Here is a 23449-nt window from a genome sequence, read left to right as displayed (position 1 = left end):
CATGAAGCCCAGAAACGGGGGTTCCATTTCCCCCCTAAGTTCCATCCTGGCTTTCTCCTCCTGATGTATATCCTCGAGCTTCAACTCTGGTTTCTATTGCTGAGTTCCAGAAATACCTCCATTTGCTCATAGGCCCATGCCCTCCCTTGCTTTGGCATTTTTCTGTCAAGGTCTAGCCTCCTGTCTCAGGACTAAAGTTGGGTGCCTGCGCACTGCAAGTTATTATTTAGAAAAAATGGAACCTCAACTTCACACTTGGCACAATGGGCACCTAGTTTCCTGGGATGGTTGCTGTCCTGCTAGGAAGTCACTGCCAACTCTAGACAATTCTCCTTGTAGGACAGCCTCTCCCTCCCCACTTAAAATTGAATATTTGCCCCTACAAACTCCCCATTTCCTTTTTCTATATTATTTTTCTCCATAGCACATATCTTCTAATGAACACTATAATTTACTTATTTATTTTGTTAACTCTTGGCTTCCACTAATGGAATATAAACTCGGTGAGGGCAAATCAATCTCTATTTGGTTCACTAATATGTCCTCAACAATTTAATCAGTGCTTACTATATGGTAGATGCCCAACAAATTGTTTGTTGAAGGTAGAATGAATATGATCAGTCCTCCAGTTTATAATTTAATTATAAATACTGAATGTACATAGGAATGGACTTACTGAATCCAATTAAGTCTCTTTTTAGATAAAGTACATTTAAGTGACTTTCAAAATTGAGGATTTTCTAGTTCTCAAAAAGGCTGACATTAAGCTTGTCTCAGGGTATCAATTCTTATGACCATAAAACACTGTGACCTTTGAAGCTGCATTTAAAATATTCATGCTCCATTTAGATCACACTTAATTTATGGCAATTAATTAGTGTTACATGAATTAACTGTTTACCATAGTACTTTCTATTCTGTCCAGTGCCACTGAATCCTTAGACCTGACCTAAATGGCAGAAGACTTGCTTGGTATTTAATTAAATTTTTATTATAAGTAATTATGGAGCAACTATGTGATCCCAAATGGAAAGCCCATAATAAATAGCTTCTGGGTGACAGGGCTCTTTTAGTTGCTAATAGACAGTCTAATCTTGACATATTTGGATGATTTTTTTCCTTTAACCTAAAAGAAATTAGTTATTCAGGAAGGGAAAGTTAATTTAGTTTTCTTTCCATGTGGCAAACAACATCAAAACCCTCATCAAATTTTAATGCTTTTTACTCATTACTTTTCAATATTAAACCAAAAACTTACTATTTAATAACTGATATTTACAAGGCTATGATTACTCATGTATATTAGTAAATGTAAAGGATTTAACTAAACTTATCTTCATGAAGTTTTTGGAAAATGTGACTTTCTTATTTTGTCTTTGTGGCTGAAAAAAGAATGCAAGGGTTTCTCTCTTTTGAGAACTTAAATCTGTGTGTTGTTTTTGTTCAATTTAGTGCAAACATCAAAAGAGATGGTAGAGGGAGGGAAAGGAGTGCAGAGGAAACAATGAGGAAAGGGAGAAGTCCAAATGCGTGTTACTAATTTGACTGCATTTGTTTTTATAAAATGTTGGTGAAATTTGTCAATTCAGTCAGTTCTTTTCCTCCCTTTTCACATCATGGAAACACAACTTGAGAAATTAAACCACAGTTTAGAAATGGATGGAACCTACATCCGGGAGGCGGGGCATCTTTCTTCTAAGGACCACTTTGGGAAAACCCATTTGTTTTTGAATCTGTTAATCAAAGCAATTCCATCCTCTCTGTCAAGGTCAGCACAGTTTGTATTTATCCACAGGAGGAGATGGCTTCATTTGAATGTTTTCCCTTTGGCATCACTATTTTTGCCACTCTCTCACTGAACATTAAATTTGGATCTGTGAGGTGGGGTGAGGGGATACTGCTCAAGTCCACACCAGCCAGACTAGAGGAGACGGAGAGCCAAGGTGCCACTCTCAGCTCTGCTTCCTACACTGAAGATGATGTTAAAGGACTTGGCCAACTTTCTGGGAAGCTTCTACCCTGCCCCTATTTTTCCTCCCCTTTGCCCCTTTAAAAAAAAAAACAATGATGCTTAGCTCTTTTTTCTGATTTTAAAATTATACATATTCATGATAAAAATTGGAAATTATAGAATAGAAAGCAGAAGATAAAAATTATTCAACCATCCTCCTACAACTCAGAAATGACAAAGGTTAACTGTGAGTGTATTTCCCTTCAATCTTCCTTCGCTGGGATACACACACTCACACACACACATACACACCCCTATGATGTTGTATCCTTCTTATTTTGAAATAATTACAGATTCGTAGTGTCTTGACTTTTTCATATAACATTATATCATGAATATTTCCCCTTTCATTAAAAATTCTTAAAAATAGCATTTTTTGAAGTTGCAACTTATGGTGTTAGCATTATTTTGAAAAAAAGCGTATCATATTTCTAATTTGTTATAAAAATAATTTTAGTCCATAAAAATTAATCTACATTAATGATCATCTCCTTAGGATAAATTATTTGAAGTAGAATTTTGGGTTAAAAAGGATAGCTGTTGTCAAGGCTACTGAAATACACCATCAAAGTGCTACGCAGAAAGGGTATATGGATACAGTCCTGCCAGAAATGTACAGGAACCCCAAGCTTTTCCTTACCCTTGACAGCATAAAGCATTACTTTGTTTAAAAATATTTTGCTAATTCACTGGTCATTCTGCAATGAGAAGCTATCATATTTGTTGGGAAATACTATTTGTAATGGATTCTAGAATAATTACATAAACTGCAAGAGAAAGTCATGCAATTTCAACTTAATTACTCTAGTTACCTAAAACAGGTGGCATTTTCTGATGATTTTTGGTGGCTATTAGGCTAAATTAAGCTCTTTACAATAACGTTTCTAATACATTTGATTACTGCCTTATTTTTTTCAAAGGAAACCTCCCCATTTAAAGGATTTTTAAGTAGTATGTTTTTTCTTCTTATAAAAAACATTCATCCAGATACTCAAAAAAAGTAACTCAAAAAAGTTGCCCTTCTTAAAATACATAGACCCCTCCCCCCACCTCCAACTCTCCTATATGAAGTTAGGACAGACTTCTCTGACTTTCTCTTAGAAATTGCCTAATGTACGTACTTTAATTTCCTAGAGCTAAGCTGAAGAGTGGTAATAACGTTAATTAAACAGGAGGCAAATGAATGTTTAAGAACCAGCATTTATGGAAGCAATTTTAGGCAAATCCGTGATTTAACAAAGTTAATCTTTGTTCTTTACTTATCAAAAAAAATTATTGAAATCCTACTGTGTGGCAGGCATTTTGCAATATGCTGTTGGTATCAAGTGAAAAGATCCAAAGGATGTCCAAAGGATGACAAAGTAATAGGAGTAACAGACTTATATAATTACAGGGGTCTGGTAAGTGCCTATAAAAGATACAGGCTCAGTGGGGGCCTGGGAGAAGAGGTTGCTAGCTGTCTGGGTTGGTAAAGAGGTGATGTGTAAGCAGTGTTCTGGAGGTTGAGTAGGACCGTCAGCTTTAAGGGTGACAGGATGGCAATGGGGTACTCCAGGCAGTAGGAGCAGCACGTGAACAGGAACCAGGGATAAGCATCGCACTGTTCAAAACAGCAGGAATGCTCTGAAAGAATTTAAGCAGCGAAATGACTTGATCATAGTTTGGCTCTGGAAAGATCTGCAAAATGGTCAATGGAAGATATTTTTGTGGGCCTGGGGTGCCTGGAGCCACACTGCAAGGCGAGATATAGGGGGACTACTTACAGGGCAAGACATTTCACTGGCCTATACCTGGGGGTCCCAAACTTCAGAGTGCATCAGAATCACCTGGATGACTGGTCATGAAACACAGATCATTGGGCTCCATTCCCAGACATTCTGATTTGGTAGGTATGGAAAGAGGCCCCAGAATGTACATTTCTAACAAGTTCTTAGATAGATAGCTTAAGGTGACTTCTAGGATTTTGATTTAAGCAACTGGGAAGATCCTGGTGCCATAAAACAAAAGAGGGAAAGCATGAAGGAAGTGCTTCTGTACTCAGCAATCCCCCTTCCCATTCGAGGCTCTCCTCTCATTCTCCAGGATTTGCATGCGACCTGCTGGCTGTCTCGCCACACAAGCGTCCCATCTCTGTGAGCAGCAGCTCTGTTAGCTTATGATAGACTCCAGTGGACTGATGGGTCAGTGATTATGAAAATGGGAGTTTGATGCTCCCCTAGGGTGAGACGTTTCTACTTTAATCGTCCTCCTGAAGCCACACCTCAGTTCAATGCACTGACTCCAGTAGGAATTTCAGGTACCACCACAGGCAATCTGAAGGATTCGCTCCTGGACTGGGGGGGGGGGGGGGCACCTTCTGATATTCCTCAGTGAACCAAGTCTTGCCCTGACAATGCACAGAGACACGTCTATCTATGTACATGATAAATGCCAGTTAAATTGCTAGTCTTTGGACTCTCCCAGATTCTTTCCTTATCGTTGCCAAGGAAGAACAACAGTGACTTTTAACGATATCTCCAGTTCATTGTAAGCTAGTAACCTTCTGCTCTGAATAACTTGCTCTAATTATACGATCAGACAGTGATCATAAAATCTTCTTCTCTGAATCAAATTATGTAACTGTGTGTACAGACAGATACACTCTCACACTCCTTGGGAAAAGTGACTTTATCCCATTCTATATCAGATTCTTCATCGGTACAATTAGGATTATAAATGACCTTACAGGGTGTTGGGTGGATTAAATGAAATAATGTCTATGAAGTGTCAAGTCCACCATCCTGTATAATAAAGATTCTCTTCTTTCCTTTTGTTTTCTCCTTGATGATTTGTTACCTAGCCACTTTGGTGGGAAGTGACCAAACCCTGGACATCTTTGAAAGGCACCACTGTTTGGAATGAGTGAACTCACAGACAGTGGTGACATCATATTGACCAGGGATGAGTCAGTGAGCACACTGCAGACTTCCACAGCTCATTCTGCAGATACCATCAGTACATGCTGAAGAATAGATTTTTCAAGATTTTATTTATTTATTTGAAAGAGAGAGAGAGAGAGCATGAGCATGCACAAGCAGGGGGGAGCAGTAGAGGGAGAGGGAAAAGCAGACTCCCTGCTGAGCAGGGAGCCCGACAGGGGAGGCTGGATCCCAGAATCCTCAGATCGTCACCTGAGCAGAAGCTCAGCTGACTGAGCTACCCAGGCAGCCCTGAAGACTATTTTAATGTTAAGAGTTGCTTCTTTTAAATTAGATTTTCTTAGGCTTCCCATTCTACCACTTCCCTCATTCCCACTCCAGTCACAGAAATTCTTGCATATTCAATTTTAATGTGGTCATTTGCTTATGACTTGAGGAAATTCAAACCTTTTCTACAACAGGAAAAAAACAGGATTAAAGATAACCAAGAGTTGAGAGGCTGTTGTATTTTGGCCTTCACTTTCTCAGCTGTCAATTCTGTAGGTTTATCTTAATACCAGCCATGTTCACACTTTGGGGGTTTTATCCTGGCTTCCATGAAGATCTGGTCAGTAGATATTTGTAAGATCTCCTTTGAACACTGTAATGGTTATTTACCGAGTATTTATTGTGTGGGAACTCTGCAAACTCTATTTCCTACTTATTCCCATATACATATTCACTCCCATTCCATAATCATTATCCACATCACCTCAGATGTTTTTATAAAAATCCTAGAAGGAGAGATATAGAACATGCCTTAATTATTTCTTATCATGAACACTAATAAAATTATTTGTTTTCCAACCTTGGAAAGGCACTGTTTTCCAGAATCTGATGGGTTAGATCTTCCATACTTTGTGTAGAGTTCCCTGCATAACAAAATTATACTGGATGGAAAATCTTTGTCAGGAAATTTCATTATTTCTAAATTCATTTTATTGGTGTCCCCTGCTGTGCCCCCACACTCTCACCAGACTCAGTTAAAGGGTATAGGACAATATCTAGTCAATATTAAAATATATGTCCAGAGGGAATCTCAGATAAATATTGTGTAGGGGAAAAAAAATCCAAGTTGAAATCATTTGTAAGATAATTGAATAAGTCCTGCTTCACTTCAAGGATGAGAAATTGGACTTGGCACTATGATCAGGTTCAATGTTTGCACTTCCTGGAAAACCCCTGAAGGAACCCTTGCTTTTAAAGTTGATGCTTCCATAGCTTAGTTTATTCTATCAAGTGTGTTCATCTGTAGTAAGTTTAGTAGATTGTACTTGGAAGCGAGGGCTCGGTTCAGCATGCTCTTGTACTCACCTATGAATCTTATGATCCTTCGGAGTAAGGGGTTCAGGTAACAGCATTCTCCGGTCAGAATGGTTTTCTCCTGGGCAATCAGAGATTCTCTGGTTGACTTTATGAAATACATGGATATCTCACCAATAAAAATCTGGAGAAGGAATGTTTAAGAAATGTCAAGTTGGAGAGAACAGTCTAATAAAAGAGACCAGTGGCTTTAAAAAAACCAAAAGCAAAACCCAAATTTTTGAGGCTCCAGATCCTTTTAAAAGATGTCATGCTGCAGAGATAGAGGGTTAAATAGTAGTTTGTGTTTAATTTTTCAAAAGAATTAGAGATGGCAATAATCGATCATTTTGGCGAGGTTTCAGGCGATCCTGTTAAATTCCAAGTTCATATAAAAACGTAAGTCGCAATAACAAATTGCAGTAGAATCTGTGCTAAGGCTCACTCATGCTGGGACTGAATCCCTTTAACTGAATGTGTGAGCTACAGTGACGAGAAATGAGCGGGACAGCATGTGCCCGACAAGGCGTTATAAGCACCCATCGCGATGAATTATTACTTCGTTATATGGCAATACATTATTTACCCGATGATCTTTATCTGAACATGTTCTCATACTGTGAACTGGCTGACCGTCCCTTCTTTATAACTGGCACCTCTCTCGTTATCTTGAATGAATATGTATGTATTACCATATAAATCATAATGCCTTTGTGTAGACTGCAAGCTTCCTGAAGACAGGGACCACATCTTCTGTTTCTTGATTATGCTTCCAGCACTCAGCGTGGTGTATTCCTGTTTAAAATAAGGAACTGGCAGGAGGTAAGTTGTCACCAACTCTGCCACAGGTGAAGACTGAGAACCATCAATGAAGAATAAAGTTACTAATTACCATCATCTATTGATAACTAGGTGTCAGGTACTTCATCATAGTATTTTTCACGCTCAGAAGGCCCCTAGTGTTGGTATTATTACCCTTGTTTTACTGGTGAAGAGAGAAAGTTCAATGCCCGCCAGAGCATACATCTGGCATGTGGAGGCACTGGCACTGGTCTCCAGGACAATTAAGTTCCCAAGTTCACGCTTTCCACCACGTCATATGCCATTTTTATTTTCCTCATCCCAACTTTAACATTTCCCTGGAAGAATGTGACCTTACAGATGTTCTTCTTTGGTAGGCACACATTTATGGTGTTAGATAAACTTCATCACTCTGTAAGAGTTCCCCCTTTCCTCACATTCCTCCTGTCATTAGGGAATATCTGTTTCGATGCATAAAGATGACAATATCATGAATGGCACATGGGTGTGGAAATTAAACTGTAGAATTGTTAAACTGGCGTCGTTTACAGATATTTTCCCCTTTACGAGCAAGGAAACTGAAGGTCTCAGGGACTTGGCCGCACATAGTTGGACAGTAGCGGAGGCATCACTAGAGCGTGGCCATTACACATTAACCCGTGTGCACGTGTTATCCTGATTGCACAAACACAACATCTGAGGCACAGAGGGATTAAATAATTTGTCCAAGGTCAGAGCTAGTAAGTCACAAGGCCCAGCTCTGAAGCAAAGAAGACCTGGTTCCAGAGCCTTCATCTTAACTATGTACACTTTTACTTGGTAGTGACTCAGTAAAAATAGTTGTTGAATTTGGATTTAATATTGAGAACATAGAAGACAAGACAAGTGTAATGTATTTTAAATACTAAAAAACTCATATGCTATTAAAATACAAGACAGAATGGTGTCATGGAAACAGAATGAGGGCAAGTCAGAATGGGATGGGACACTGGCGGGAGGAGACAGGACTCAGGGTCTGACAGGCACACAATGGCATGTACCACACTGGCAGGCTGTTCAGACTTAGGAATGTTTTGTGCCTAATGTCCCTTGGAATTAACAATGAGTTGATGCTGTGCCATGGACAAATATTTGAATAGCTTTAAGAACTCAGCCTTCGGTCTTTTCTAGTACCACGTATCTCTGCTAAAGTAAGGTGCCAAGGGGTTTTGTTTGTCCTTAGTGTATATGATGGAACTGCACTGCTGTTCTTTTTCTTAGTGAACAGATGGGGATAAATTCACGCATGCTTGGATACGTGAAATAGTAGTTCCTTGAGGGAGCGTTCTCTGATTCCACAGACCAGCTCAGACATTCTTGTTATACACGGACTTCTTACCTTGTGTTTCTCTTTTCTATTTCTTACAGAAACGGTTACATATTATTATTGTTGTTCTTTGTCATGGGGTGTCCTGTCTGTCTTATCCTTGGTTATACTCCCCCAGGGCTTAGCCGGTGTAAGGTACGAAGTGGTTATTCAATGCTGAATGAATTAAGCATATCAGATTAATGAAGGTCTCTTGGAATACAGGTTTAATGAGGTAGATTATATAGAACACAAAACAATTTCTATCATGTAACCTTCCAGACCCAGTGAAAATGTCACTACCTTCCCCAAAGCCTTTACCTGATCCCTTCAGGAAAAGAGGTTACCCTGTCTTGTCATTGCCCCCACAACACATTATACAGATCTCTACCCTGACATCTACCCAATTAACTGCAATTATTGTTTGTATGTCCCTCTTCATTTGACTATGATGTCCTTATGGGAAGGACTTCGGCCATTCCTTGTATGGTGCTTAGAACAGGGACTGATATATTGTAGGCACAATCAATATTTGTTGAATGAATAAAAGACTGAATCTTTAGAGGACCTACTTACAGATAGAATCTTCTGACCTTAATTTCTCTGAAGACAAACAACGCAGGAAATTGACAATGTGCACCAGAAAGCACACCATTCTTGGTGCATCGCTTAAGATTAAATAAAAACCAAGGGCTAAGTAATCCACAGTGAATTATCTCTTCTAAACTAAATTCACTCACACACTCATTTTGCATTCAACAGTTCTGGAGAGGGAGCACCCACTCTGCTAGGAATTGTTTTAGCACCGGAGGCAGAGTCGTGAACAGATGTCTAGTGTGTATGTATGTGTAGGGAGGGCACAAAAAACTAATAAATACACCATGTATTGTCATGAAATGACATATGATTACAAAGTAAATCAGGGAAATGGGACGGAGGGTGATAACCACAGAAGGATAAATGTGAAAAGAAATAAGCATTGCTTGCCTTAGCCATTTCAGAAGCCCCAAACATTCTCACTCCATAGGAAAGAGATGTGCACATTCTAGAAATTCTCCATTTAGTGAAGTTTTCCACTACTCACACATGAGGGCAAAGAAAGCAAGAAAATGCGTGAGAGAATCTACACACAAGCTATTCTTGTTAATGATATACATGTGCACACACATATACCCACATAAAAATGTCAACAAAATCGCTCCAAGTCATACCACACCAAGCAAAACTTGTCATGCGAAAGGGTATGGGGCTCAAATAAAATGTCCATCAGTCAATCCTAAGACCCTCGTGTCAAAGGTAATAAGCAGTACAAGAATTGTTACTATTGGACAATAATATTCAAATTCCAATTAAGGTATGAAGCATTAAAGAAAAAAAAAAACAGAGCAAGGACATATACTAACTTATATATCTGGTTACTGACATAATGCTTGGAATATATTAAATGACAATAAATGTTTACATAAGGAAGAAAGGAAGGAAGAAAGAGAGGGAGGAAGGGGGTCAATTTATAACTGAAAGGTAGGAAAATATTCCTGGTTTTCAGTAAAGACTGTGATGGACATAAAGGTTCCTGAAGAAACAACCCGGTGCTCAGACCCCAGTGAGTGGGCTTCATGGATATTCATTTTTCTGTATTTTACTGACCTTACTTTGTCCATCTACTGGGTCCCATAGTCTCATTTAGGGCCTGGTTATGCTTGGAGAAAGAGAAAGAGAGAGAGAGAGAGAGAGAATTCTGCTTGATAAGGGAAGGGGTCTCTCTTCTCTCCTGCTAGACCTCCAGCCCATATTGAACACCATTTTGTACATGGTGGTAGGTTAATGACTCCGGTTTTGGCAATGGCTGGGTTCCTCCATCTGTGTCTCTGACACACACACTCTGCCTCTATCTACCCCTCTGTTCAGAAAGCAACTGGGACATGTGGGACTCTCCAGGTGTTTGGCCCTGGCTGCCCTATTGTGGCCTTTCTGATTGTTGGCTGACAAACACCATATCACTCACAGCAAATGAGAATACCCTCTGGGGAGAAATGACCAAGGCCAAGCTCTAGATCTGGCAAAGAATGAACCGCAAATGAATTCCATTGGTGCATTTCTTATCCCCCAGCTATGCTGGCTACAACCCCATGTGATGTAAGACATTTAGATAATAGTAAATGTACTTAAAGTAATGAAGATGACTGTTGTATCTTGATAAAGCTGTATTTCAGGTATATAAACCCAAATGGCAAAGAAGTAAATACTCCTGGAATGTGGTGCATCAGTTCGGTGTGCTTTATTTTTTAAGATTTTATTTATTTATTTGAGAGAAAGCGAGAGCTAGAGAGAGAGAGAGAGAGAGAGAGCGAGCACATGAGCAGCGGGGAGGGGCAGAGGGAGAAGCAGACTCCATGCTGAGCAGGGAGCCCTAAGCGGGGCAGGGCTCCATCCCAGGACCCTGGGATCATGACCTGAGTTGAAGGCAGATCCTTAACAGATTGAGCCACCCAGGAGCCCCTTGGTGTGTTATCTTTTAAACTTCACTTCTTCACAGTGTTTCAAACACAGGAGATCTGGAAAGTGATAAATAAATGGTATAAATGCAAAATATTTAGGGGACAGTTTTTAGATTTCAAAATAAAAACAGTTTGCAGGAAAAAAATAGTCACTGGAAATGTATTGCAATCTCATATTGTAAGGGGGATTCATTGCATGTTGTATGTGATTGTTACTGAAAAGGGCGTCTAGAACCCCTGCAATATGTGTTTTAGGTTCACACATAACGCTGGTTGTGGCTCTGGTATTTGGCAAGATCAAAGCCACTGCTGTCTCTTGAATGTGGGCTGTTGAAATCTTAGCTCTTTCCTCTCTTGATGTGTGATTTTCGGCAAGTAATTGAACCTTTCTGAGCCCCAGTTTTTCTCTTTTTTCATGACTTTGAACACGAGGGTAATAGCTATCAGAAAATACTTGAAAGTATTAAAAAAATGTATGTCAAAGCATCTGTAGGTGCTCAAGGAATGTTTGTTGTCTTTACTTCCTGGCCTAGCTAGGCAAGAATGTCTGTTGAGAATGATTTAAAAAAAATCATTGTCTCTAGTCCTGGAGTAAGGAAACACAGTATGACTCTAGCTCTGCTCTGCCCCTAACCAGGTATTTGATCTTAGACCAGTCGCTGGACCTCTCTGGGCCTCAGTTTCTCATCTGTTGGACAAGAAGACCTCTACTGTGCTTTTCTAGCCCCAACATCTTTGCCTTTATGATAGGAACTGACAAGAGAGGGCTGATTAAGGGAAACTAAAGTCACATAATTGGGCTTCAATCTGTTTCATTGGTTAAACTCTCCAGGGCCTTGGTTCACTTTCAAAATCCCATGGGACTTTGACGTCACCAAGTAATCTTCCCTTAAGCAAAGTGGATACAGCCTACTTCAGAATCATCCTGTTGCCTGGTATCTCTGTCACTTGGGTTCCTAAAGGACAGCAGAGGCTGGAGGCCCCCTTTCCGGGATTTCTGTGTATTACACTCTGAGGAAGAGGAGAGGGTTCTTTGTACACTTCCCAATATTTGTATCTCAATGGCTTCAGGGCTCTCAGTCCCAGGGATTTTTGGATGCTTCCAATATTCCAATACTGAGAGGCTTCTATAGTCAGCATTTCCAAGACGGGCAGGCATGGCTTTTGCAGATTTTGTTTACTGACCCAGGAATTTAAAATGTACAGACTGTGCGGCCAATCCTGGCTGCCAGTGTCTTCACGTTCTGCTCTAATCTTCCCCAGTGAAGGCCATAGACAGCACAGATCTGCAGAGGCATCCCGGTCCTCTCAGCTGCTGAGCTCTGTCTGGGTGGTTCAAGAGCTCTTGATTTCTGCTTTAATTACATCTAAGTGTAAGAAAGGAATTCAGCTCTAGACACTTCTTATGCCTTTTACAGATCAAGGCTTCAATAGAGGCAAGGCTATTAGCATGATGGCATTTTCAAAATTGTTCAGCAACTGGGATAATAAGTGTTTGTGGATTGGAGCCTCCCTACTGGTGTTAATCCAGGGGCCACAACTACCCATTCAGAAAGCAGTCTTCAGTTGATACCTGTTATAAAATGTAGCACCAAGGCAGTATGCTCTATTTCCAAAGCATAGTGGTCTCTTATGCCTTTTTTCCTGGACAGTGGATATCAAAGAAATTGCAATCTAAAATGGGTTATGTAGAATACTGCTCTCAGTAAAGAGTAAAGTGCATAACTAAATTGACCAGCATGTATTTTCAGGCAAAGAGTCTTCTCAAGAAGCAAATTATCAAAGCTCCTTAACACAATCATCAGCAATCACTAGAAGGGCATCTCAAAGATGGTAAGCAAGTCTATCTGTGGGATGATGTGAGGGAAGAGAAAACCTGCGAAAGAATTTAGAGCGCTCATGTGCAGCATAGAAAGAAGATGGGAAACACATTTTTTAAAGTCTTTTTTTTTTTTTAATCCACAACCATTAATGGGTATACCTATAAATCTTTCCCAGAAAAAAATGTAATTATAAAGACTCAGTATATTAACATCAACAGCAGCAAAATAATGTACTCATGGCAAAAAACAAACAAAAAAACCGAAAAGGAAGTCATGTGATCATGTACAAAAGGGAAAAAGATGTGAATTATCAAGTGTTAAAAGGGGTTTCAACGGATGAGATTGTGCAGAACCTGGAAGAGGCAGATTCGGAGGCAGCGGGAGGCCCCACAAAGCCTCCTTTGCTTCAGCAGCTGCGCCCCAAGTCAGCCAGCCAACAGACTCGCATTTACTGAGAGCCCGCTCTGTTCCACACTGTGCTTTGGGCTTTTACATTCACTCCAAGAGCTTACAGCCCGGAAACCCCCCGAAAGAAGATTCACAATTTCCTCCCGATTGTGCCTTTCTATAAAATTGTGTTTGTCTCTTCCTCCCCTAGGAAATTCGAGATGAGTCTTATGCATGCGTGCCTGCACAGTTGCATGCAGACTGCGAGCTGTTTCAAGTCTCGCGGGCTCGGCATCAAACGAGCGGCTGCTTCGATACTAAATACTCCCTTGTCACTTTGTTGCGAGGCCAAGAAAAAGGTTTAACAGCCATTTTCTCATGCCTTGGGGTGCTGGGGCTGACTTAAAATAAAGGTAAATCAGATTCTCCACTGAGTTAAATCCTCTTATCTAAATAGCCTCTCTGCCCCGGACTCCGCATGTACAAGTTTGTTCAGGAGGCCAGAGGCAGTAGTCATCCAGGGTTTCCACACTGGCTAGAATGCGCCCTGCAGATTTCCTGGAAGCGTGGGCCACCACTTTTGGTACACAGTTCTGCGCACAATAAATCCCCCAAGCTCTGCCCCTTCCTGAAGACCCGAGACAGCAGTGGCCGGTCCCTGTGCCGTGTATCCCATGACGCTTTGCCTCAACATGATGCTGATCTGTTCCGACAGCAGCGCACAAAAGGAGAAATAGGAAATGACAGGTCAAACGCTCGGCAGAGTCTTTTCCCTTGTGCCTTTCTTGTGCGTCCCTGCAGCCGTGAGTGGGGTTGTTAATGCCCATCCACAGGGACACACAGCAGTGGAAGGTGCTAGGTTTTCCTATGGCTAATGTGCTTGAGAATGCACAGAAAACCAAGGAAAAGTCCAGGTTGAGCTACTTTTTTGAAAACTGACATTAGTTAATATCATACAAGTCACCCCAGAGGGATCCTGCCTTCTTTCTACTCCAGTGAAAACAGGAAACTGGGTTTAAGGAAGGAATAAACAATGGTAACAAAAACTCAATGCAGTTCTGTGAAAAACCTGACCAGGCAGAGTGTAAAATCAAACTCCAGAAAGTTGACACTTGGGGCTTGGGAATACGACATGTGGAGCTTTCCAATCAGAATGCCCCCCCCCCTTTTTAAATAGCTTTCATGGAATGTTAGAACTGGAAAGATCTTGGAGGTCATTAGCCCAACCCCCCCTTTTATTTACAGATGGGAAATTGAACCTATAGAGGGAACATGACTCACCAGAGGTCACACAATTATTGGAGGCAGAGCCATGACTGGGATCCTTGCCTCTCCTGACATATCCAACCTGAGATCCACTGACCGCAGCGTGAAGGGAATGAGACGTGCACACTCAGAAGCAGGGGCTGTGCTGAGTTACACACTTAGGATCTTAATCCCCGTGGCCCAATAAAGGCTGCTCTTGGACAAGCCATACCTCCCCAGGATGGGACAGAAGAAACGAACACAGTTCCTTCCTGCCAGGAAATGTCCCTGAGTATCAGAAGAGTTCTGCTCTGTACCCTGACACTGCTCACTTATTTCCAGGTCCTGGGGGAGGATCAGGCACTGTCGGCAGGGTTCCAAAGCCATGCAGCTCTCTGCCATTAACCTGTCGGCTGTAATCAGCCTTGGCTTCTAGCAATGCCCCTCATTTGGGAGAAAAAGAAAAGTGGAACCAAGTGGGTGGCTATCTGTTCAGTCACATACAGAACTAGCTGGACCTTCAGTGAATCACTGAACCTAGTTAAGTCTCAAGGTTCTCAACTCAAAAATGAAGGGAACTGGACCACCCACTTTCTCTATGTTCTTTGGGATGTCTTTTTCCTATTTTGCTGGGATGTTGGGAGGATAAATTGGGCAAAAACTACAGAATATAAGTACATTAAGATGTCATGCTTATAATCCTCATTTATGGAATATTCCTCAGCTTCTATCTTAGGGACCTGTTGGCATTATTGGTCACACTGTTCACCCAGAGAAGCAAAGAAAGGGAGAGGGTTCCATACCTGAGAGCTAGAGTAGAACTGTAGGTTCTTAGTCCTCAGTTCACTGTTTAGTGATCATACCCCTTGACTTCCCATTGGAACAACTGACTCCCATGTGAATTTGTGTCATTTGGGGAAAAGGACTCAATGGAAGAGAGAGGATCAAACTTTGCAGCCTGAAGAACAGTTTCTGCTGAAAATCTTAGAATCAAAGAACTATCATTTTTGCCCAGAGAGACGAGAACATTTTTCACAAAGTTCTGCTTTCCTATTTTTGTTTTTTGGCTACATGTGTTTTTGTTTATTAGAATTGCCAGTTTCAAGTCTTATTAGAGATCAGTCATTTCATAATTACTGCCAGAAGAACTGGAACATACAATGTTTTAAAAATGTATCTTTTGGGGATACGTGGGTGGCTCAGTCGGTTAAGCGTCTGCCTTCAGCTCAGGTCATGATCCCAGGGTCCTGAGATCAAGTCCCACATCAGGCTCTTTGTTTAGCGGGGAGTCTGCTCTACTCTGTCTGCTGCTCCCCCTGCTTGTGTGTGCTCGCTCTCTCTCTCTGACAAATAAATAAAATATTTTTAAAAAATGTATCTTTTGATTTGAAAATACACATTCATGTAGAATTTGGAAAGGAATATATAAAAGTATAAAAGAAAAAACATTAACTGTACTTAGCACTCATAGATAATAGCTGTAAATATTTAGTTTATTTTGTACTAGTCTTTTTATATATAATTATAACTTTGGGATTATCTTGCAACACACACAAGGTATCTTCTTAGGGTCATTAAATATTCAGACCCACAGAAAACCACATGCTACATTTGGCACTGGTCTACTTGGAAGGAACCATAACTTGCCAACAGGGAAGCATCACGTGCTCCTCTTCAGCACGTGTCTTCACAGTGGTCCCGCAGAGCCGCAGAGCTCAGGTGCAAGAGACCATAGACATATCGAAGGATGCAGGAGCCACTGTGGCTTAAAAGCCTCATGCCCTACAGGAGTCAACATATGGTGCGGCAACTCCACAGGCATAGCCTTCAAGGTCCTACAATGGATGTGCCAAATTTCCGGAGTCATTGCATTTAGAAATCATAGCATGGCCCCTCCTCGGGTAATTATAGTTCTCAGAGTCCCGGTGCAATTCACCCATCAGGGGTTAATCTTGCCTAGCAACAGAGTTGATACACACCACCTTTTTCTTTTTCTAGGGAAACAGATGCAGAAAATTAAAAGAAGGTCAGATTCTCTTGTGAAAGGGAGAAAGATTTTACATGCAATACTATATACATTTTTTTAGTCCTTCAAAAAAAATCTTAACATTAAATCAAAAGACTCTTTCATTGCTATTAAAGGTGTTTCAAAAACACAACTGCCTCATAATGTATTTGCCCAATCCCCTAGTACTGTGTATTCAGCTAGTTCCAAGTTTTTCATTGAAAAAATTGCTGACATGAACATCCCTATACACAAATCTTTGTATTTATATAAAACTGATTATTTCCCTAACTTAAATACAGGGAATGGAATTAATGACTGAGTCTGAAGTTTATAAACCTTTAATACATCTTACTTCGACTAGAACTGTGTGAAAGTGTCTGTACTTTCAACAACATGGATTATCTTTCTTTAAAACATTTGCCGATTTTATATAAAGGGGAAAATACTATACTTGTCAAAGTTACTTTTCTTTGATCATTGATGAGTTTAGAAATGTTCAGCACACAGTCAATTTACTGTTTTGTTAATTGTCTATTCTTGTCTTCTGTTTTTATTTGGGGAAGCTCCTTTTTTTTTTTTTTTAAGTATTAAGGATACTTACATTTGAGTCTTATATCCTGTAAACTTTTTGTGGTCTTTTTCTTTTGTGAGAAATACTTATTTTTAGGTAGACAAGTCTATCACTCCTTTTTCAATATGCTTGGGTCAGCGTTTGTAAGGGAGATGGTTTTTGCTCCTGACGGTGCTTTTGTGGGTGTGCGTGCAGACTTTCTAAGTGTTTAAAATCCATATTTTTCTTGCTTTGTAATGGGCACTAAAAAGCTTTCAATTTATTTTTAGGCTCTGGAACATTTTATAGAACTATTCCTTTCTATTCCTTAACAGTGTAAAGGAAATAATACTACAGCTACATGTCCTCAGTACTATTCTGCGAGATAAATTTTAGACAAGTTTAAACATTTATTCTGTTTTTATTCACTATTCAGCTTTTCTACATCTTTTTAGGGCATTGTTAGTGAATTATCTTTTCATAAAATATTACCAATTTTATTGAGAAGAAAGCATTTATTGGCACAGAATTGTAAATATAATTTATTTTTTTTTAAGATTTTATTTATTTATTTATTTGAGAGAAAAGTGAGAGAGAGAGAGTGAGAGAGAATGCACATGAGCCAGGGGAGGGGCAGAGAGACAGACTTCCCGCTGAGCAGGAAGCCTGACGTGGAACTCGATCCCACGTCTCTGGGATCATGACCTGAGCCAAAGACAGAAGCTTAACTGACTGAGCCACCCAGGCGTCCCTGTAAATACAATTTAAATAGAGTATAGACTTTTTAAGGTTTATGTATTTTTGCTTATATATCTATATATATCTATATGTATATATATATATATATATATGTTTTAACTTTTTTTTACTTCTACCTTTCTAATATTAGACTATCTAGAGGGTTGTATGTTTTACTTTTTAAAGAATCAGCTCCTGATTTTGTTAATTCTATTGTTTTCTGATTCACTAATTTTTTTTTGTTCATAATTTTTCCTAAACTGTTTTCCTTGTTTTATTCAGTTTTTTTTTTAATGGAAAAAATCTCTCTAATTCCAAGAAGTAATTATAGAACTTAGGCAATGATATATAGCCCGGGACTAGGAAGAAGAGAGGAAAATACATTAGTAAGTCAACAGACCACTCAGAGAGATGTCTGAACACACAAGCAAATGATACGCTTCTGAGACAGAAAGAAACCAGGACGTGATTCCAGACTAAGCCCACTGCCTGCAGTTCCTGGGTGTCCAAGTGGAATCTCATTCTCTTCAGGTACAGGGGTTGGTCTGCGATCCTGAAGAGCGTGAAGAAGTTTCCAGACAGGCTCTTTGTTCCCCTACTTCTAAACACTTAGTACATGCCAGACACTGTGCCAAGTCATTCGTACGGACTATCTTATTCAAGTCTCATGACAACTCCATGAAATAGGGAGTCCTGTTATCCCCTCTGTTTTATGCCGGGGGGGGGGGGGGCAATAGAGTGACTCGACCAAAGTCATATAGACAGGATGTGAATCCAGGCATGTCAGACTGCAGAGCTTGTGTTTTTGACCACCCCAACACACCGCAATTTTATCCCTGCTGACCTTAATTGCTATAGCATAGTCTTATCATTCGGGGGGGGGGGGGGCGGCGCTTGTACAGCCTAGGATCAATGATCAAAATAAACTTAAAGTACTGTGACTCATTATGCCCATATTCTTTCTCTTCAAAATTCTATTCCATGTCACATCTTAAAGCAAGCAAAATATTTGCCTAGAAAACAATACTTGAACTGAATGTCTGAGCCGTCGGTATATTTCTCAGCATGCCAGTCAATATTTTTATTACCTAAAGAAAGGGAAGAGGAAGAGAGTAGGGGGGGCGGAGAGGGAGTGGAGTTGGGGGAGGCGGCTCTTAGAAGAGATATGGGGAAATGATAACTGATATTACATCCCAACTGATTTGACCTGTAGCCTGTTCAGACACAGAAACGTTTATTTTAAAACACAAAGTCATTTTTAAAATTGAAATTAAAATGCCTAAGGGTTAAATCACTTTACCAGATTATACAGATCTGTGAGCATTATGCTTTTGAAACGGTTTCCCTCGAGAATAGTCTTGCCAATTTTTTTTTCTCATGAGAGAGAAGAATGAAATTAATGAAGGTAAAGTTGCAACTGAATTGAATATGATGTAATGTGAACACAGCCAGAGCCGCCAAGAATGAATCGCAGCAAACTTCAGGTCAAGCGATCTCTCTCATCGGCCGCACTGGAAGTTCGAGCAGAATGGCAGGAGACACAGGCCCGGGGGAGTCTATTCCACTCCGATGTGAGTATTGATACCAGAGCCAGCATTTACATTCAAGACCTCTTCTGAATACACACAACCCACAGCATATTTTTTCAAGAGCACAAGTAGCTGTTCTTAACTAACGTATTAGCCAATCAAGCCTCTTGATTTAGAACATTCAAACTTACTTACAAAACGTGTGTGTATATATATATATGTATTTAAATTCAGACACCAAAAAACAAAAGCCACCATAAAAGATAAGACCTATTTTAATGAGATTTTTTTATGCAGAGCTCCAGTCACGGTTTTGGCTGAAACAGGACACCCTCCCCCCCAATAAGGCTGCTGGTGAATGCCCAGGAAGGGAGGAAAGAGGAGAAAAGGAAGACAGGAAATGTTATTTAGGACCTGACAATAACGAAGGAAGTCTATTCTGTACTTACAATAGCAGTTGGGGTGGCAGCCAGCACACAATAGAGCACCAGAGGGGTGATGAAGCTTTCTTCCTCCGTCCCTGGGTAAGGCTTCATTAAGTCTCCGTCCTGACAGAAGAATCCTTGGATATGCACCTGAAAAGTGTCAGTGCATTCGAAGTAGTAGGCAAGCAGCACTGTCCCAGCCATGATGACAAGCTGAAAATACAGCATGGCCACACAGAGACATTAGCAGGTCTTCGGAGCAGCGCTCGCCCCGCAGAGCACACTCCCTCCATCACCCCGGCAGCTCTCCTCCTTTTGGTATTAGCAAGTGTGTGCGTGCCTGGCTCAGCGTGCTCTGGGCTCGGGGAGTGTGTGCTTGCTTGTCTGCCTTGTAACATCTGTTATAAACCTTCCAGAAAATAATGAACAGCTCCCATCAGAAAGGCAGACCACAGCAAGGCTCGGAGAGAGACCCAACTTCTGCTGCCGCCCTCCCAGAGGATGTGTGGGGGCCAAGGCAATATTTCCTGTTGGGACAGAGGTGAAAAGTCAAAGGGCAGTGGCATAAGAATTGGTAAGATGTAGATGTGAGGAATTTCATAAAATATTCTAGATAGACTTACCTTCTTATAAAATATTAGAGGCAGGTAAATCATGAATGAATGAACAAACAGGAAAGCTAAAGCCTAGAGAGGTTAAAGCCTAGAACCACACCCTAAATTACTGGTAGGGACAAACATGTGGTCCAGGAATCCTAGATCAGTTACAGCTGCTACCTTCTCCAAAAAGGTGCCTTTATTCCAAAATGCTTTCCACCAGTAAATCCAGGACTTTCCTGATAACATCTTATCACAGACACAGATCCTTCATAAGGGTTGGATATAAAAAGGGACATAATTAACCTTTCATTTTGACTCACAAATGTCCCAGATACTCACCAAGGTTTAGATGTAGCCTTTAGTGGGGATGAGAAGTTGAGGGAATATGGAAAAGCCAACATTAGTTTTCTCATTCATATTTGGAAACACTAAAATGCCAAGATAAGACAGTGATAAAGGTAGATAGAAAACAGGTTTCTGAGGTTATGAAATTATAGACAATTAAGCTGGAAGAGGTCTTGGAGATCTTCCCGTCCAAAACCTTTATTTCATAGATGAGAAGGCCGAAGCCCAGCAAGGGGAACTGAGCACTGCTGAATCACCCAACAAGTAAACTAAACAGTGACTTAGGCTGAGAATCAGCAAAGCAGGGAAACTAAAATGGAGGGAAAAAAAATTTTTTTAAGTGTTGATTTTTTAAAAAAAAAGCTTCAAAGTAATCATTATGGAAAAAAAAATCAGACCTTGGGAGGATGTCTTTGTACATTGTTTATGGCTTCAAATCGTTTTGTTTGGAAGTACATTTGGGGCAACGAGGGGGAAGGAAGGGTTTAGGAAGGCTAATGTTCTTATTTCAGCCCGGGAATGACTAACCCAAGGTCCTGACATAACTAGTTAGTCTAAGTCTGGGACTAGCAACCAACATTTTCGGATCCCCAGGAGAAACAAACAAACAAACAAAACCCCCCAAAAAACCCACCTGTATCATGGCATCATTTCACCCTCTGCAAAGGCCTGGAGAGTTATGCGGGGAGTCAGGGGCTCAACTCTAATGCAGAGAGGCACTGCTGGGCATTTTTTTTTTTTAAAGATTTTTTATTTATTTATTTGACAGAGATAGACAGCCAGCGAGAGAGGGAACACAAGCAGGGGGAGTGGGAGACGAAGAAGCAGGCTCCCAGCGGAGGAGCCCGATGTGGGGCTCGATTCCAGAACGCCAGGATCATGCCCTGAGCCGAAGGCAGACGCCTAACGACTGTGCTACCCAGGCGCCCCCTGCTGGGCATTTTTACCCATTCATATCCAGTTCTTTAGCCACAGCATTGCAGAGAAGCCCTGCACTCTGCCCTCTCTCTGAAACCAGGCACAGCCTCTCCCTGTGGGATATTAACCCTGCAATTCCTCCTCATTACATTCAGGAGCCTTGAGTTGTAGCGGGGCTTAAGTGCAAATCTGCTAGAAGTCTGTGTCTTTGGCCTCAATCTTTGCCACCTTTCTTTACCCCCAGGTAGGTCGCAAATCACACTTTCCACGCACTGTCCTTCATACAAAAGTCATCTCTGGTTCTACAAGGACTATATTCTTCTCTCTGGCATTTCCTCCCCTCTTCCCCACTGGACCTTCTGTTACCACTTCTGACATCTCTGGACATTCCTACTCCTGTATCTGGATACTCCTGGATACTCCTGTGTGTTTTTCTGTGCCTGATGGTATTTCTTGGTGGTTTACCCCATGTAAATCACCAGTGCTCGGGCCAGCCATCTCTGCTGTTTCAAGCGCTTTCTTTCTTTTTTTTTAGCCCCAGAGAAGAGATTTGGATTCGTGGGTTTCCTCTGAGAGACACGTGCTCCAAAGCTGCCCTGGCTAATGCGTGCTCCTGCTGGCAGCTTGTTTGCAAAGTGGAGGCCATGAAGTTTCTATTTCTTTTGTGCTTCACTGGTCAACTGAGCTGACCTGATGGGAAGGAACCTAGTCAGCTGACCTGAATGTTTTGGAGCTGAGGAAATGCTATGATTCCCACAGTTTGGGGGCCTTCCCTCTAGGGCTGTCTGCGCTTCCTGCACAGGCCTGGTCTGGGATTTCTAGGTGTCTCCTCCATGTGGCTGGAAACATATTTCTGTCTTGCGGCTTCATCAGCTCGTAGGGGGAAACAACTACTTGGGGAACAGGTGGGATCTATGGGAGCTTTTGGATAAAACAAAAACAAAAATGGCATCTAGCTTCCTCCACTGAGGACAAGGGTCAGATTTTACTGGGCACCTCTGTGCTACCACTTCCATTTAAAAATGGGCAGGATGAAACTGAAGTCCACAAAAGCAGAAATATACACAGGTAAAAAGACTCACTAGAAAAATGTATACTAGAAGCTTCTAGAACATAGAACCATCTTAACTTCAAATACATCAAAATCAACAACAATGTCAGCAAAAAAGCCAAGGCCAGTATGCTTAAATTTGAAATCTATAGAACAAATCTTGACCAGCTGCCTGGCCAATTTAATCCTGGAAGCAGCATTCAGAGAGAACTGAATGAATGTGTGAGTCAGTCAACTGCAGGGCATAAAGTGAAGAACAGAGGACCTCAGAGACTCAGGGTGGTACGGGATGGTGGGAACTTCAGCAGCGTAGTGGATGGAACTGACCCGGCAGCATAAGTCTACTGACCCTGATCAACCTCCCTGATCAGCCAGAAACCCCTACCTGTCATTCTCAAGTAATCTGCAAACTCCCTGGAGAGTCCCCCGTAATGCTAGTTAGAGAGGCACAGAACCAAACCCAGAATAATTCAGATCTTGATTTCTAGGTATCTTTTCTATTGAACATGCTCTTGTGACCACACATTAAAAAGAAGCTTTGCATTTATTGCAGGAACAGAAACTCCACGTTGGTCCTGCTTCCATGAGCAGAGATGTCTGCCTTGCAAGTCTGATGACAGTGCACGATTAGCCATCGGCGTCCTCCCTTCTTCCCCTCTGTCCCGGGCCGTGATCCATCACTGTCGAGGTTTGGGTCACTAGTGCCAGCTGGCACACTTGCCATCTCTGTTGCCTTCTCCAGCCCCATTTAGGGATGCATGGAGGGAGGCCATAATGTTGGTGTCACATGAGCAGATGGTGAGGCTGTGCTGGACCCAAGTGCTACTGGAGGGTTGATGATATCCGTGTGAAAGGAGCAATTATGGCTGTGGGGGGAAGGAGCTCACGTACCAGGGTTTTTCCTCAGCTTCACTTCC

At 41.2% G+C, this 23449-nt stretch overlaps 1 protein-coding gene across 3 annotated transcripts in view; it reads right to left on the bottom strand.

Annotated features, from left to right (window-relative positions):
- The window catches only part of PLPPR1 (phospholipid phosphatase related 1), a 582239-nt gene that overhangs the window by 24829 nt on the left and 533961 nt on the right, over nt 1-23449 (bottom strand). For all 3 annotated transcript variants that reach the window (XM_044386778.3, XM_057313626.1, XM_026506124.4), the window contains 2 exons: nt 19644-19832; nt 6283-6415 (listed from right to left, as the gene is read on the bottom strand). In XM_044386778.3, coding sequence (XP_044242713.1) covers nt 6283-6415; nt 19644-19832 — 322 coding nt within the window. The remainder of the gene's footprint in view (nt 1-6282; nt 6416-19643; nt 19833-23449) is intronic.

The sequence above is a fragment of the Ursus arctos genome, unplaced genomic scaffold (assembly GCF_023065955.2).
Source record: "Ursus arctos isolate Adak ecotype North America unplaced genomic scaffold, UrsArc2.0 scaffold_18, whole genome shotgun sequence".
Taxonomy (NCBI): Eukaryota; Metazoa; Chordata; class Mammalia; order Carnivora; family Ursidae; genus Ursus; species Ursus arctos.
The sequence above is the reverse complement of the archived record's forward strand: the minus strand, read 5'-3'. Positions and strand labels throughout refer to the sequence as shown.